Source organism: Carassius auratus, chromosome 2 (assembly GCF_003368295.1).
Source record: "Carassius auratus strain Wakin chromosome 2, ASM336829v1, whole genome shotgun sequence".
Lineage (NCBI taxonomy): Eukaryota > Metazoa > Chordata > Actinopteri > Cypriniformes > Cyprinidae > Carassius > Carassius auratus.
Genome location: NC_039244.1, coordinates 6593521 through 6611825, shown reverse-complemented (window position 1 = coordinate 6611825; position 18305 = coordinate 6593521). Strand labels below are relative to the sequence as shown.

Here is an 18305-nt window from a genome sequence, read left to right as displayed (position 1 = left end):
AAAGTAGGCTGTTATCGTGTTAATTGTTCTCCAAAATGTTTAACATTTTTAAAAGACTGTTTGTGTATGTTTCCTTTGAAAATTCTGCAATTTGTGTCATGTCTGATCTTAATTCTCTGTTGTTTTAAATTTACATTATAAAAGAAACTTAGGTTGTTGAAATGCTTTTCCAGTGATAAAAGTACACTGGTTAAAGATTTAAATGCTTGCTGCTGTATTTGGTAACTTTTGTACTGCAAGGCAGTGCATACTTGAGTCCAGAGAGGGCTAGAAATGCACAACTACTTAAAATCAACTGGTTAATGTCTGTTAGAAATGAGGTCAGAATGTTTACAAACTTTTAATTATGACGCTGTTAATTAATGCATTATGCAGAGTGCTTTTAAGATTAAAATAAAAATGTGCATCTCTAGTTTATGGTGTTTTGGTAATGTAAATGATTTTAACAGGGCTCTCAAGTTTTGAACTGAGTTCAGAGTGAGATTTTGCCCGCGGTCGCGATGTCGGCAGGGGTTTGATGGGGACGGGTGTCTGATCTCATAAATGACACCCCACATAGCAACATTGTTTCGGCCCAGTTCCGGCCCACATCTGGCACGCATGGAAAGATGATCTGGCCCACATGCAGCGTGGACTGATGGCACTTGGGTGGACCACTTCTGTTTGCCAGATTTGAGCCACAAGCAGGCCATAGCAATGCCACATGTCAGCCAAGAGTAAAGAAATTAACCAGAAATTGATCTTATCTGAGCCACAAATTCTGTGTATATATTAAATATGAAGTCATTTCAGCCTTAATAAGCCTGTTAACAAGCAGAATCACTGAAGGAAAGAAGAGAACAGAAAAAGAGATGAGCAGAAACACAAGAACTACAACTGACTTCAGCCACAAACTTTTGTTCAAACAATGAAGATATAAAAGAAGACATTAAATCTCTGGAGATCTCACCAAAGGAGGATTAAACAACTCCACAAACAGCTTTAACAACTTCACTTATTACTAACCAGACTGACTTTATTTCTGTTAGACATCTACAAAAGTTTTTCTTGAGAATTAACAGAGGTTTAACTCTAATATGTGTCACCATAACAGTGATTAGTGTTTCCATTAGTTGCACTCTTAACTCTTATTTTATCTTTTGTCTTTTTTAGCTGCTGTGACGGTGTGTTTGTTAAACACATTTACGGCATCAAAGAAAGCTAAAACGAATTTAGGTCAAGTGATGGCGGTTATCTGTTGATGGTTTTATGATCATCATGAAACGGGCTGATTTGCTTTTTTTGATCTAACAATTGTTTCATTAATATGTTCACATCACAAACCCTGTCTTTCTGCAGCATAATAACCAGGAATATTACAACAAACAGAAGATTTTAACAAACATGAAAAACTCAATCTATGATGACACACACATACATCAACAGTCAGCACATGAATCTCAATAATGGTGACAATCAAATGTACCTTGCTGCAATGCATGCTGGGTACTAGCATAGTACAAAACTCCCAGCATGCATTGCAACATGTATGAATTATGCAGCTGAATTGTCCTATTATTTCGTTTAATTCTTAATATTTTCTTATATTTTTTGCTGTTGTTTAGTTGTGACTTAGTAGCTTTTCAGTGAAGTTCTGAATTGATCAGTTTATCTAAATATTTCTGATTGTCACCATTATCGAGATTCATGTGATGATTGTTTATATATGTTTGTGGCAGCATAGTTTAAGCTTTTTTTTTTTAGCTCATGTTTGTTAAAATATTTTAACTGATTGTTATAATACTGCTGGATCTCATATGGCAGAAACACAGGGTTTGTAATATGAATGTATCATTGGAACAACATTATTGTTAGATTAAAAAAACCCACCAGTGTACTTCATGATGATTATAAAACCATCAACAGATAACAGCCATCACTTGATATCATGTCACTCTAGCTTTCTTTGAAGCTGCAAATGTGATTAACAAACACACTGTCACAGCAGCCAAAAAAAGACAAAAGATAAAATAAGAGTTAAGAGCCCAACGAATGATAACACTAATCACTGTTATGGTGAAACACATTAGAGTTAAACCTCTGTTTATTCTCAATAAAAACGTTTGTAGATGTCTAACAGAAATAAAATAAGTCTGGTTAGTAATAAGAGAAGCTGGTAAAGCTGTTTGTGGAGTTGTTTAATCCTCCTCTGCTGAGATCTTGAGCGATTTAATGTCTTCTTTTATCTACAGTTGATTTCATCTAAGTTTGTGGCTGAAGTCAGTTGTAGTTCTTGTGTTTCTGCTCATCTCTTTTTCTGTTCTCTTCTTTCATTCAGTGATTCTGCTTGTTAACAGGCTTATTAAAGCTGAAATTACTTCATATTTAATATACACAGATTTTGTGGCTCAGATAAGGTCCATTTCTGGTTAATTTCTTTACTCTTGGCTGACATGTGGCATTGCTATGGCTTGCTTGTGGCTCAAATCTGGCAAACAGAAGTGGTCCACCCAAGTGCCATCAGTCCACGCTGCATGTGGGCCAGATCATCTTTCCACGGGGGCCAGATGTGGGCCAGATCTGGGCCGAAAAAATGTCGCTATGTGGGACATATTCTTACAAATAAAATAATATTTATTTAATTCAGCATTTATTTGTGTGTGTGTGTTTGTGTGTGTGAGAGAGAGAAAATGGTCAGTGTTGTTTATAATAGGTGTTGGTAGCTGGTTTTGAGGCCAGGGGTTGGTGGCTCCCATTTGAATCACTGTGGTTCCAAGCCAGCCATTTTTCACAGTTCCATCAAGTGCTAAGCTGTTCATGGTTTTGGTCTTGTTTAATCCCACCATGGAGAAAACCCTCTCAGCATAGGTATTTGAATGAGCGTGCACTAACACTAATGCAGCTATTTTAGAAAGCCTCCCTGCTTATGTCCCTCACACCTTGATGGACAAAGGAGTTCTCTTGTCTGCAGACTAAGCACCAGTAAAAAGAGCTAGTGGTTCCCTTTGTGATGAATGGCCATCGGGTTGACCACTCCTTCTTAAAGGAACACCTATAGGTGGCTGCTCTACATAACCCTCTCTTTTTCCCTGTTTCCAGTGGGTTCTCCACTGTTTCCTCTATGGTCCTCCACAGTCTCTTCCAAGCACCCATCCTCTACTGGCACCCTAACTGCCTCCCCTACTGTATTCTCAACAGCCTCCTCCTCTGACCGAGCCACCTTTTTAGGGAGCTGGGCCCGTATTCATAAAGATTCTAAGAATCCTCTCAGAAAACTCTTAATTTAGCTTAAAAACTTTTAAGTAGGAGTCTTAGCTTAAGAGTGATTCGGGACCGATCTGAGAGCAACTCTGAGTAAGGAAAAGACAAAAACTTTCATCTTAGTGAGGAGGCGGGGTTGACCCCGTTGCTATGTATGACACAATCTTTTGAAGACTGTGATTGGTTGGTTGTCCAAGAAGGAAAAAAAAGAGTGATTTTAAGTATAGGGTCTATTCTAATTCTCACTTTGAATTTACATGCGTAATTTTTCCTATTTGACCGTTCTCTCTCTCTCTCTCTCACACACACACACACACACACATTATATGTGTGTATATGAATTCTATTTTTTTATTTACCATGCTTTTAATTTCCTATAAGGTATTTGATTGGCCTAGAATGATAAAAATTGTTCCACTCTTTCTAATTACAGTGATTGAAGTGGCAGTTTGAATGTTGGTTTTAATGTATCAAACATGGAATCAAAACCAAGAAGGGCGAGAAAGTCAAACTGGACAGAGGAACAGTGTTTACTGTTAGCCCAGTTAGTGGATGAACACAAGGCCATTCTTAAAGGAAAATTCGGGCCGGGTGTCACAGCAAGAGACAAGAAGCAGACATAGGACCGTATAGCACAAACTATTAACGGTTCATTCCCCCTGCTTGTGCGCACCTATAAGCCTGCTATATTCATAAATGCAGTTTTTTGAGCCTGCAAGGTGGTAATGTCCAGTGGAAACGAAATGAACTGCGACACAATAAGATGTTCTGAAAGTGCTGTAATTGTGTGATCACTTTGCTTACAGAAGGCTGTGACAGACCCAAGTCATCACTATTGCATTGTTGCATTTTCCCAGTTGCCAAATATTGTAATGTAGTGATTACTTTAATTTATATATTAAATTATAAATTATTATATAATCTATACCGTCTTATTAACTCACTGTCATCCATTGTCTGCAACACATTTCTTCTGCCTCTTCATCTTTCTGCCATTTTCTCCTCCGCTAAAGAAACTCTTAAGCCTCTTAAAAATCCTCGTCTGTGCTCCTAACAAGTTTGACCTTAAGACCTCTTTTAAGGGTTAAGATGCTTTCTGAATTACTTTTTTCTTTACTAGGATTTTTTTCTTTAATTTTAAGAGTAAACGCCCACATTTCTAAGAATTTTCTTAGAATTTTGTCACTAGGAGCTACTTTTTGCATTAAGATTCTTTATGAATACGGGCCCTGATCTTTTAGAGCAAAGCATGAAAGATTGCTCCTTTGCCTCTTCCCTGACATCTTTGAAATAGACGAATGCAATAATCAATATTATACATTGGATAAAATATAATGAAATAGCCTAGGCAAAACGTTTTGAAAATGGGGACCAGGATGAGGTGCAGTAAAAATAAAAGGAAAGAAAAAACAAAAAATAATTCAAACTATTATGGATACTGCCATACAAGTATTATGGATAGGCGTATTATGGAAGTCTCTTATATAAAACTGTCAGAGTAGCCCCGCATCCTCTTCAACGTGTAACTTTGGCAATAAAAAAATAATAGTGGGCTAATAATAGGCACAAAAGCTACGGCCGACCACGTATAATGGCCAAAATTGCGTGCGTGTCGGGGTCATAATAACCATCAGACCAAAACATATCTTAGACTGTTTTTAAAAAATTTAAAATTAATATATTGATAAAAAAAAAAATCATATAGTGAAAATCTGTGTCATTGTCTTGGCAAGTCTGTAACTGTAACGTTACCTACTTCAGCGAGCGTCTGGATCTGTGTTGCACACGAGCCTGTAAAAATCTTACCCGGATACAGCAATGCTATTTTCTGATTGGCTGATCGGTAGCTATATTTTTTTATTTGATTAGCTGGTGCGTGTCGGGGCCTTCGGGGAACTCACTTGATTCCTCTACCTGTTTCACTGTTTAAAAAAATAGCGCCGCAACTTGGTGGGCGTTATCCTCGTAATGTCTCTGCGTGAGAAATACAAGGTGTGGCGTGTGAGCGTGTGAACGGATTGAAATGCGTGGGTCTCACGCCCAATGCGTGAGACTTGAGAGCCCTGATTTTAACCATTTTAAGTTACTTTGCTGTTTGAAGAACATGCCACGAAAAAAGTCACCTGGAAACAAAATAACCTGAAACAAAAAGAAAAAACGAAACTAATTTAAAAGGTAGAAAAACTAGGCCATAACTGAACGGAAAAACGACGTCAAATGAGGCTGCTAAAAATACTGAATAACATAAACATTAACTTGTGTCTCCATAGAGACTACATCCCTCCCCTTATGCAACAAGCCCCGCCTACTTAGGTCTTCTATTGGATGAACGTTTTGTCAGTTTCAAAATTCTGTTTTTTCATTGGTTCTTTCCCTCCCGTCACCTTATTTCGATTCCATACGCGCCAAACATTGTAGGACGTGACATACTTAACGCAAACACTTCGAGCTAGCGATGTTTATGACCATCGGAACTTGCGAAATCCTGTAAACAAGGGTTTGCTTTGTTATTTATTATTGAATTTAGCCGTCTAAAAGGAAAGAAGGAACCATCCCTCTCTCTGTCTCCAAGGCAGCAGGCAGCAAACTGAAAGCACAACAAGTGTGTTGTTGAAACGAGCAGTGTGGTGGGTGAGTCGCACTCCTTATAATCGTAATGACTGTGTTAGTTTGTAATGAGAAATATATATATATGATCAAAGCGTTCTAGCTAGTCTCGAAAACAACAATGGCGTAGGTTTAGATCTTATTTATGACTGTCCACTTTGATTCAAAGCGCATCGTCGATGTGGCTGATGCACGGTCGGAGAAGCAGCCCCAGGGGCGACAGTGTGTGTGCTCCTAATGATGACTGCAGTATCAGCAGAATGATGAAGACCGACTCCTTCTGCATGAACCAGTCATTCCCCTCCGCACGCAACTGCACTCTCAACCGCATGGATTCTTCAGGTGGGCCAGACAAGACTGCTTTCACACGTGTGGACACTGAAAAGATCCTGGAAATTATATAATAATATATAATAATCAAGATGAAGCTTGCCAAAACAGTGCAGCATACAGCAGTCGTTGTAACAATATAATGGTACCACATTGGAGAAGTGTTTTAAAAAATATCGAAAATATGGTTATTCAGCACTGGGTTTCAGAGTGGTTGTTAAAGAAGATTGTTTCTGAAATATCTAGCCCGAAACGGGTGACTGTGATACTTTTATTCAAACTTGAATCCCTTTATTTGAAACACAAAAATGTATAAGACAGAATACCATCCTCAGTCAGCATTCACTTTCACTGTGTGAAAAAAAAAAATACATACTGTTCAAAAGTTTGGGGTTGGAATATTTGTATTTTGTTTTTGCATTTAATTAATTTTAAATATAAATAATCTGTAATATCATTGTCTTTAGGGTCAATTTTGATAAATAAATGCAGCCATCATTCTCCTTAACATCTTGTGAAAATGTAATATGGAAAAGTAACCGGACAAGTTTGGAAAAATTTGACATGAAGTTAATTTGCAGACTATTCATTTTTACTCCTTTATTTTCCCAAAGGTGATTCTCATGTTGGTTCTTCCGTGGCAATGAGGAATCTTCAGATCTCTGATCTGCATTGTTTCCACCCTGTGTCTCCATCATCTACTCAGTCTCTAGTGTTGGAGAGCTCTCTGCTCAAAAAGCTGATGTGTACTGCTCCAGAGAAGAGAGGCACCGCTCTCACCATCAACCCTAATAAAGCTGTTCTGTCCATTAACTGCACCACATTACAGGTACGGACGATTATTTTCACAAAAGCCCGTTTACCAATTAAACAAAGGCCATATTACACCACGTTTTTGGATTCTTTGCCTGGACTTTTAGCTGCTCACCTATTCTTTGAACTGTTGAGTTATTACAAAAGATTTTATTTATTTATTGATGTTATCTCTTTTTAAAGGTTTTGGATGCAAATGAACATGCTTGTAAGCTGTTTGAGTGTGCATACAGTGATTTGATTGGCCGGAAGCTGACCTCTCTCCTAAAAGCCAGTCAGATGCTTGAGGAAGGCCTGAAGGAGGAGACACTGGATTCTGATGGGAACCTAGTTGGGATTTCTGCCAAAGTGGTATGAAACACTGTGGTTAATTAAAAAACAATTCACTTAGCTGTCACAAGATGATTTGAATCTTGAATATCATTATTTGAGTCTTGAATTTTTAATTTCTTCCACGCTGCATGTTTTGTCCTTGGCTCTGATCTCTGGTTTCCTGTGCTGGATGTGAGCATCATTAATTAAAGCCCAGCTCTGGCTCATTCTCTCCGCAGGTGAGCGCAGTGAGTTTGACAGGGGCTGAGTTTCCTGTGTCTGTGTGGCTTCAGATACCGCAGCAGCGGCAGCAGATCTTCGAGCTCCTGCTGGAGCGAGTGGAGAGAATCACAGCACACGTAACATTCACTCAGAATGTGAGACTCATTCCCTTGCAACTAATAGTGCACTGAAAGGTTGTCCTTATGTATTTAATTTAGCATTTGTAAACCTAATTTGATTACCTTAATTAAGCTTATATTGATATTAGACAATAAATAATTTATAGAATTAAAGAAACCGAATTTAACAGGAATATACACTACCATTCAAATGTTTGGGTTCAGTAATATAGAAGCAAGGATGCGTTAAATGTATCTGTATCTTACACTTTTGAACTTTGTATTCATCAAAGAATCCCGAAAAAATAAGTCATGATTACCACAAACATTTTTAGCAGCACACCTGTTTTCATCTGAAAAAAATAAATAAATAAATAAAAAAGTTTAAGCAACAAATCAGCATGTTAGAATGATTTGTGGACTATCATGTGACACTGAAGACTGGAGTAATGACATTGAACATTTAGCATTGCATATTGGAATAAATTACATTTTAAAATATATTAATATAGAAAACATGTCTTTTAAAATTGTAATAATATTTCACAATATTTTTGATCAAATAAATGCTGCCTTTTGTGAGCAGAAGAGACGTTTCAAAAACATTGAAAATAAATCTTGACGACCCCTAAACTTTTAAACAGAAGTGTACCTCTAAAGAAAATTGTTGTGTTGTTGGCCAGAAAAGTTTTAGCTCCGCCTCCTCTTTCCTCAGGGCGGAATCCTCAGTTGTGATGCCACTTTTGCCCATCTCTATGGTTACCACGCTGCAGAGGAGATGACTGGGCTGTCGATCATGTCTCTGATGCCTTCACTACAGATCCCCTTCCACTGCAGGACAACTCCCAAGGTCACAATAAAATCTCAAAAAAAAATCCTTAAGGAAACAGTTGCCATTTTTGCAGTTTCGCTTTGTCATGCTAGTGATACAGAAATGATGATAAAAATAACAGACTGGTTCTATTTCTTATTAATATTTAGAATTAGCCTTTGTTATTATGTCTTCAGCTTTCATTTTAATTTGTATAATTTTTTAGTGATTTTGTTTAATCTTTTTTTTTTTTTTTCATTTTAGTAATTGTAGTGTTTCAATGTTATTTCAGTACGTTGCCGAGTCAACATTTCAAATTTATGAATGTAATGTTTTTTTTATTTTTCAGCTTTATTTCAATTTACAAAAGTGTATAATATATTTAATTTACAATAACTGTGCACTTCATACAGCTTGTTTCTTGACCGTTTTATTTCAGGTGTTGCGTGTTCAGAGATTGTGTGTGCAGGCCAGGTCTGGTTTGGTGGTGCCAGCATGTGTCCGTCTGCAGGCTGCTGTGTCCTGTGGAAGATCACCGCTGCAGATGAATGGATCAGCACATCCAGAACCTTCTGATGGCTCACTCATAAGCTGTCGACAGACCAACCGAACTCCTTCAGGTCAGTCTTTCACTGCAGTGCATGCGGTTTTGATCGGTGCTTCAGCAGACTGAAGTTGAAAAAAATAAAAATGTGCATGCAGATTTCCTTCTGTGAATGAGATTTCTAGATTTATTTATAGCCCAAAGCCACTAGTTAAAGTGACTTTTCCAATATTTACTCTGAAATAAATGAAATCTTTATTTTCTTGTCTGTATTTGTCCAAGCAAATTAACTAAGTTGCTATTAATAAACTGAATTAGATTTCAGTGTGATCAGTGGAGTGCACTCTTGTCCTGCAGATGGTAAATCAGGTGCGGATGGTGTCCTGTCCCCCAGTGCAGGTGTGCTGTACTCTGGGTCAGTGTGTGTGTTTGCTCCCAGTAGCTGCCTCCTGACGCTCCTGCCAAACGGCACAATTCACAGCCTCAACAACCCCTTCAGCTCTCTGCTGCTCGGATACAACAGCAGTCAGCTGCTCGGAAAGGTACAGATGCTATGAGACATTCCCTTTTAGGTTGGGGATTTGTGTTAAGTTCGTATAACTCTGTTTTAAAAAAAAATATGCTTTTAGTTTTAGTGGGTCCAATTTGATTTGGCTAATCCAACCAGTGTTATTTGATTGTGATGCTGTTTCAGTTTTCATTTAAAATGATTTTTTTAAGTGCTTTTGTTATGTATTTTTAAATGTTTCCAAGCTAGTTTATATGCTAACAGTAAGACTGTGCACCTGTGTGTAGAATGTCACATACCTGATACCAGCGTTTTATGAGCGAGTTTGTGCTGTGGACCAAAGCAGCCCCCCTACAGCTCATCCACACGACACTTCCAGCCCCTCTGACAGCTGCAGAGGTACAGAGATGTGGTGCACTGTAAGGATACACACACTTTAGCTTGTGGTGCTGTGCTAAAATCCCCTAACTTCCTGTCTGTCTACTTCTCAGAGCCCTGTAGTTGTTCTGTTAGTGCTAACTGTCCCCCTGCTGATGTTCGAACCCTCTTTACTGACATGCTCTCAACTAAGGAAGATCAACAGGAGACATGTAGTGAGTTCCTTATATTATTGCACATTTATTTTATTTTATTGCTGTCACTTAATTCTTTTATTACATTTTTGTATTATTATTATTTTTTTTCTTTTCAGTAATCTGAATTATTGCTATTTTATTTGTCTTCATTCATTTTATATTAACCAGTGCTTTTTGCTCTGATTGGATGATACGTGCAGATCCAAACACAGTGCTTGCTGCTGACAGTGTGATGGTGCATCAAGCCATGCGTAGGAGAGCAGGTCTTGGGAAAGGGAAGAGGATCTTCACTGGGACAAGCGCTAAACTAGAGAAAGAGAGCAGTGTCCCATCAACCATGACCCAAACACCACTGAATGGGTTACATACTCCACTAATTCCTTTCATTTATTCTTTTCCCCCTTATTTGTTGATATGCACAAATTAAGAGAAAATTGCATGGTCAGCATGTGTAAATTAAACCTATTATTATTTTATTTATTTATTTATTTTAATCCTCATAGATCATAAATCATAATCATAATGGGTTCATTATTCAAATAAAATATTAAATAATATAAGAAAAACTATTAAATATAATGCAATATATGGTAGCATTTGCTGCTTGTAATTATTGCAATTTAATTATTGTAAATTACTGAGCATGTGCGATTGCCACTTAACCCAAAAATATTCGTCTCCCTTCATTAAAAAGCATTCTGTAGCAGTATCATTGAGATGCTGTTATAGTTTTTAATTAATATTTAATTTTATATATATACTCGCACGTTTTCCCTTTTCGTTTCATTTTGATTACATTTTAATTTGATTAATGAGTCTTAATTTTTATATTACATTTTATTCGTTGTATTTATTTTAGTAAATCAACTACATGGTAATAAGTAATGTTACCTTGACAATGTAGATGTTCCAGAAAAAAAAGAAAATGGATGACAAGTGCAGATTGCCTTTATTAGTCATCATTCTCTCTGTTGTTCTCAGGTTGGATGACACTACAGAGCTTTTTGAGCAGGTTGTGGATGTGACTGCTCAAGTGTCTGACTCTGCTAACTCCACTACCGCTCTGCTACAGACCTTTGCTCTGGTGGAGTCCCTGGAAGTCCACAAAGCTTGCCTCTCCGCGACTGGCTCTGCTCATTGTGGCCCATCAGAGCAGCTCTTCACTAGGCGAGATGCCTCCAAGGGCCCAAACTCAGACAATAAAGAAGCTCCAGTCCCTTCCTCTGGCACTGTGCCACATCCAAAACCTCACACACAGGCCTGCCAGTGTTCAGAGAAAGCCCAGCTTCAGGACTCCAGCTTTGAGGTGATTTCTCTTGGCAGTGGGTCATCCTCTGGGTTCTGCGAGCGGCTTGTGGGCGGTTCTGGTCCTGAAAAGTTAGATGAGTCTCAGCAAGGACGTCAGCTAGCGAAATCGGGCAGTACCTTTCTGGATTTGAACTCTAATGGAGATGTCATTGTTCATGCCATGTCGGAGATGAACCTGAATGACAGTGTTGAGATCCTAAGTGCATCTGCAGGTCTTAACCATTCGCTTAGCTCATGTGACACGGCTGAGCTCCTGCGTACTCCTTCACCCTTCATTGTGGAATTCGAACCTGAAGCAGAAGCTCAAAGCTGCCCAAAACAAGATACAATACAAAATCCTGCCCCATCACCACTAGAGCAAGAACAGACAACAAGCCCCCAGCAGAAGACTCTAGAGCAACATCCAATAAATCATCTAACCAAGCTTCGGGAACAGTGGAATTCCTTTTCGGAACAGGCTATCGGCCGTGTTCTGGATCTCCAGAGGGAGAGGGGTGGAGTTTTGTTGCCAGGTGACACTCCTACCACCTCCACCCCGAAGAAGGTGAAGGTGAACTCCTCCATTCCAGAGGGCAGGATTCATGTGACCTGCTACAACAGCGATGGAACACCAGTTGGTATGTCAACTGTGTAGCTGTTGTAATTATACTAGGGACCAATAATGACCATATTGGTAATTTTCTTACTCTGTGTAGAGGTGCAGTGTGATGTGCGCTGGGTGTCCCTGTCCAGCGGTAGCTCCCTGGTCTGTCTGTGGCTGAGTGGGAGTCATCTCCTGCTCCACCACCAGGAGGCTCTACAGAGCACCATGTCTCCCACAGTGAGGACTGGAGCTCCAGAACAGGAAGCCTTTGCTTTTAGCCTTTCTGAGGTGAGCTGCCTGATTACTTTAAAACTGAGCTCTTTTAAAGGGATAGTCCATCCAAAAATGTTATTCTTTCAAAATATCTTCTATTGCGTTCTTCAGAAAAAGTAAGTTGTACAGATTTGGAACCTCATGAGTGAGGAGGGTAAATTACATCATTTACATTTTTGGGTGACCTATAACTTTAGTATCTTCATTTAAGATCCTTTCTTCCTCATTTAGGCAGTTCGTTCAGATGCCTTGCGCTCCTGTGTGGACCTGGAGCAGTCCGGAGCATGTGAGGGTCAGTTTGAAGAAGACTACCATCCACTGCGCTCCATTGGAAAGGGAGCCTTTGGCTTTGTCTGGCTTGCTGCAAGACGGATAGATGGACAGGAAGTAAGTGACGCTCGTTCTGCACTCACTGCTATTCATACAATCATATTCATCCGGTTTGCGAGATAATAAGTGGACAACAGTGACGTCAGTTGTTCAAACCTTTGCTCAGGGTTCTTAAGAGATGATATTTACACTCTGAGTCCGTGTCATTGCCGTAGTGTGTACTCAGTCTTTTATGGACAATTATATGAGCTGGTGAAGAGATGTTGAATTTATTATCACTTCAATTTCAGGTGGTTGTGAAGTTCATTAGGAAAAGTGCAGTGGTGAGTGAATGCTGGGTGGATGATCCTGATCTGGGTCGGGTCAGTCAAGAAGTGGCCATTCTGGCTCGCCTGCAACACCCCAATGTTGTGAAGGTACGCTGAGAGAATGGCTTCAGTTCATATGAAATATTTACAATATTCTGTTGCCAAAAGTAAACGATGCAAAACAGCCTCCTAAAAAAAAAAAAAAAAAAGTATTTGGCCATTAGGTTCCTTAAATGCAAATGTTGTTGTTGAATGTCTATTTCAATCTGTTCACATGCTTTAAAACCTTGCTGTGAAGTTTAGACTGCAAAGAATCAGTGGTTAAAATTCATTTTTTCACTGTACTTCAACAGTACGACCCAAATCTGTGTTGCTGTAATTTTTTGGATGACTTTTCCAATCTCGGGGAGTTTTGATACACAGGATTCACAAAATTTTTGCTCTTTAAAGATGGCTCAGTACCCAGTTTAGCAGGCTCTACTGAATCACATACTGTATGTATGATAAATAATAGATGTCTAGGTTATCTAACGACCGTTCAAAATACAGAACTACGGCATAGGGCGAGTCGTTTCTGAAACTCACTGTACAAGGTAGACCAATCACAACAAACTTTCCATCTGACCAATCACAGCAGAGTAGGCTCACAGAAAGGAGAGGTTTAGAGAGACTGAACCTTAGAACTGCTTTAAACGAAATGTTTGAGAGAGGTTGAATATTAAATGCATATTTAGTGTTTATTTATTTTTATTGTATGTGTATAAACTTATTGTAGGATACTCCCAAATCAATATTAGGAACTTTACAAATTATTTTTCATTTAAAAATATGATAAAACAAATTTCACAATATGACTATTTTGACTATATTTTTGATTAAATAGCTTAATCAAGCAGACTTGGCAAGGATAAGAGAATTAAAAAAAAATTACCTCAAACATTTGAACAATATATTTATAGATCTAATATTCATATTATACATGTTCTGGATTATTTGTCAGGTTTTATATTGAACATTGCCAAAATGCTAGTTATGGTCTGTTCACTCTTTGTGTTTATGAGTGCATTTCTTTTTTGCTGCAGGTGCTGGAGGTGTTTGAGAATGAGGGATTCTTCCAAATGGTCATGGAGAAGCATGGGGATGGGCTAGACCTGTTTGAGTTTATCGACATGCAGCCGAGACTGGATGAGCCTCTAGCCAGCTACATCTTCAGACAGGTGAGGAACAGGCTGTGAGAACTGATGCATATAGAAGTTGTAATTAGATGATTTCTTTCTGATGTGTATCTGTGTTGTAGTTGGTAGCCGCAGTGAGTTATCTGCGTAGCAAAAGCGTGCTCCACAGGGACATAAAGGATGAAAATATCATCATAAACTCTAAATTCCACATCCGGCTGATCGACTTTGGCTCTGCTGCCCTGCTGGAACCCGGAAAGCTCTTCTATACCTTCTGTGGTACTCTGGAGTACTGCTCACCAGAGGTGCTTCTGGGAAACCCGTACGTACTGAAGCATCACACAGACATCTCCATTCTATCTCTGTGTGTCTGAGCTTGATGAGGACAGAAAACAGGAGAAGATCAGGCGATTAAAAGTTCCTCTTTAATTGCTGGTCCCCATTGACTTGAATAGTATTTTTTACTTTTTTATAATACTATGGAAGTCAATAGGGACCAGCAATTGAAGGTGAACTATCCCTTTATATATTCATGTCTATATAATAAGCAGCACATTAATAACTGTATGTCTGAGATCACCACAAAGCCCTTGAACATTCACATGCACGATTCATCAGAGCAGGTCTTTCTTTATTTACCCTTAATAAAATGTAGTGACAAGTTAACAATTATTATTCACTCAGGTTTCATTAATCCTGTCTGGATGTTAAAATAGGTTAGAATACCCTTTTTAACTGGGAAACATGCAACATCACTGGTAAAAAAAAAAAAAAAAAAAAATTTTAATGTTGACTTAAAGCCTGTGGAGGTGAATGTCAGATTAATGCAAGAATAATGTTGAAAGCATTATGTTTGTATATACAGGCAAAATATGAGATTTGTTTTTGTGTGTATGTAGATACAAGGGTCCAGAGCTGGAGATGTGGTCTCTAGGAGTGTTCTTATACACCTTACTCTTCAGTGAAAACCCGTTTGGCTGTGTGGAGGAAACCCTGCAGGCCCGACTCAACCCTCCATGCCCGATCTCTACAGGTTTGAAGCTCTGCTTCATCACAGCTGTGAACACTAACTAGAGACACAGGTTTCTGTAGGTCTTAAAAAGTCTAAATTCTCACCTCCAACACATGAAGGCATTAAAAAGTTCTTAAATTGAAGATGAAACTATTAAATTCACAGACATGCCATGTAAATGTTGCATGCCCTGCAATCAATCAAGATGCATTTACTTGAGATGCAAAATGAAGGTATAAAGGTATTGTTTTCTGATAAATTGAGCAAAATTTAGTTTATGCTTAAGAGGTCCCTCAGTGAGGCTTGAAGACTTGATTCCCTTTACATTATCCAAACCCGTTGGCAGAAATTTGTTCTCGTTTGAATCATAACACTTCTTTTTGAATAATTTCCCAGAAAAATAAGACATGTAATGTTGAACATTGCTTATTTTAAAATAAAACCTGCAAAAACACTGTTTATTAGTATTCAACCTGTTGCTGTGTGCTTGTTTTAGAGTTGTATGCACTGTTGGCTGGTCTTTTGCACCCAGTGGTTGATGAAAGAATGACTCTAGAGGAGCTCTTGGAGTCGCAGTGGATTCAGCAACCCATAAATCTAGCAGAGTACTCGTGGGGAGAGGTCTTTCCCTCTAGCGAAGGTAAAACTATTGGGTTTAGATTATTTCATATTTTGGCCATTTATGCCTTCGTCCTCCGAAAAGATTATAACACCTTTTAATAAAAAAAAAGAAAAGAAAAAAAAGCTCTGTATCATTTATCTCATGATTTTCTCTCAGTATCCACAGAACATGTTGAGTCCAACTCATGTGTGAACCGGGCAGATATCCTCTACCTGGACCTCGAAAACAATCTGAGCACTTCAGAGGACACCCCTTTAGTAGATGAAGATGAAGATGAGGAACAGAGGAGAACAATGGCGGCACTGCAATCCGAGCTGCTGAAATATCTCACTGATGTGTGAGGAGCTGTTGTGAAAGAAATACTAATGTGTTCTGCTCAACCATGAGCACTAATGCACAATGTCTGCAGAACTCTCTCTCACTCCACCTGCCACTGTCCTCCTTGATGATACCAGTCCGTCCAAAGAGCAAAAGGAAAGTATAACTGGGAATGGAAGCCATCTGTGTTGCTAAGAAACAGCTTTATCTCTGTGCTCGGTGAAGGAATAGGAGTGTATTTATGAATGTTGTTTTTCACCTTTCATGGAGTTTTTAAAACCTTGTATTCTGAGATGTAGAAAATTCTTGCTGTTTGTTGTAATGTTGTGGTGTTGAGCACAAGAATTGTCCTGTTAAAACATATGAAACATGCGCTAGACCTTGATGAGGGTTGTTTGTTATTAGGCCTTCAGAGCTTGAAAAGAATTTTAGGTTGATTTTTAACATTTTAAATTATGAATATTTTTAATATTTTTAACTTTTAAATGTTTATCATATGAATAAATTATTGGCATGATTTCAGTGTACTTTGGTTGTCGGTTACTCAGAATTTTTTTTAATTTTTTCAACTTATTCTCAGGCTTTGTAAACCCTCAATCAGGTGTTAATGTCAGTTGATTTCTTCAATAAAATTATTAGCAGTTTATATTCACTTTCGTCTCGTCTTCTGTTCAAACCTCCGGAACTTTTGAGGTCTGATTTGTTTTAGTGCGGGTGTATTTTGACGCTACACAGATATGGGTACACATATATGCAGAAAACAGGTCAAGTCAAGTCACCTTTAATTATATAGCGCTTTAAACAAAAAAGATTGAGTGAACTGGTTCTGGCTTTTCTGAAGGACATCACTGGACCCTTACTGGACCCCCTGCAGTTTGCTTACCGAGCAAACAGGTCCGTGGATGATGCAATCAACATGGGATTGCACTTCATCCTGCAACATCTGGACAAACAGGGACTTATGTGAGGATCCTATTTGTGTCTTTAGTTCGGCTTTCAACACCATCATCCCAACAGCCCTTCAGACCAAACTGACCCAGCTCTCTGTTCCTAGCTCTATCTGTCAGTGGATCACCAGCTTTCTGACAGATAGGCAACAGTTAGTGAGACTGGGGAAATTCACATCAAACAGCTGCTCCACCAACACTGGTGCCCCTCAGGGATGTGTTCTCTCCCCTCTGCTCTTCTCCCTGTACACCAACGACTGCACCTCTAAAGACCCCTCTGTCAAGCTCCTAAAGTTTGCAGACGACACTATAGTCATTGGCCTCATCCAGGACGGTGATGAGTCTGCTTACAGACAAGAGGTTGAGCAGCTGGCTTTCTGGTGCAGTCTTAACAACCTGGAGCTGAACACACTCAAAACTGTGGAGATGATCGTGGACTTTAGGAGAAACCTCCCTGCACTTTCCCCACTCACTATCATGAACAGCACTGTGACTGCAGTGGAGTCATTCAGATTCCTGGGAACCACCATCTCTCAGGACCTGAAGTGGGACATTCACACTGACTCCATTGTGAAAAAGGCCCAGCAAAGGTTGTACTCCCTTCGCCAGCTGAGGAAGTTTAACCTGCCACAGGAGCTGCTGAAACAGTTCTACTCAGCCGTCAATGAGTCTGTCCTGTGTACTTCAATAACTGTCTGGTTTGGTTCAGCAACAAAATCAGACATCAGAAGACTACAGAGAACTGTTCGGACTGCTGAAAGGATTATTGGTGCTCCCCTGCCCACCCTTCAAGAACTGTATACATCCAGAGTGAGGAAAAGGGCTCAGAAAATCACTCTGGATCCCTCACATCCAAGTCACCCCATCTTTGAACTTTTGCCATCTGGCCGGCGCCTCAGAGCCGCAAACACCAGAACAGCAAGGCACAAGAACAGTTTCTTCCCCCAGGCAATCTACTTCATGAACAGTTAAATGTTCCCTACCTATGCTCATAAACGTGCAATATCCTTATATTTATTTGTTAACCCTCCATCCTAGAACATTCCTGCATCTCACTCAATCCTATTCCATTATCATGTATAGCACAATTGTTTATACACTTATTTATTTACCAATTTGTAAATCTCCCTTTCTTTTTCTTTTTTTTGTCTGTGTTGTTGTTGTTGTCTCTGTGTACTGGAAGCTTATGTCACTAAAACAAATTCCTTGTATGCGTAAGCATACTTGGCAATAAAGCTCTTTCTGACTCTGAAAGCAACTGAAGAACATCAATTAGGAAAACAGTTTGTGAATAATGCAAAATGACAGTTAAAGGCAGTTCATTATTGAACTCAGTGCTGGTGGGAAC

At 39.0% G+C, this 18305-nt stretch overlaps 1 protein-coding gene across 2 annotated transcripts; it reads left to right on the top strand.

The window, feature by feature from the left end:
* Nucleotides 1-5638: 5638 nt before the first annotated feature.
* On the top strand, nt 5639-16654 carry LOC113114308 (PAS domain-containing serine/threonine-protein kinase-like). 2 transcript variants are annotated; one of them, XM_026281219.1, is made up of 20 exons: nt 5639-5867; nt 6017-6189; nt 6792-7006; nt 7174-7341; nt 7542-7679; nt 8359-8493; nt 8894-9074; nt 9356-9540; nt 9794-9905; nt 9998-10099; nt 10282-10441; nt 11063-12006; nt 12085-12260; nt 12477-12632; nt 12866-12991; nt 13966-14100; nt 14181-14380; nt 14958-15091; nt 15567-15710; nt 15849-16654. In XM_026281219.1, exons 2-20 carry the CDS (start codon nt 6027-6029, stop codon nt 16031-16033), a joined length of 3759 nt encoding a protein of 1252 aa, XP_026137004.1. In that variant the 5' UTR covers nt 5639-5867; nt 6017-6026; the 3' UTR covers nt 16034-16654. The 2 variants fall into 2 exon arrangements, with proteins under 2 accessions (XP_026137004.1, XP_026136997.1); XM_026281212.1 differs by having other exon boundaries at nt 5640-5871.
* The last annotated feature ends 1651 nt before the right edge of the window (nt 16655-18305 follow it).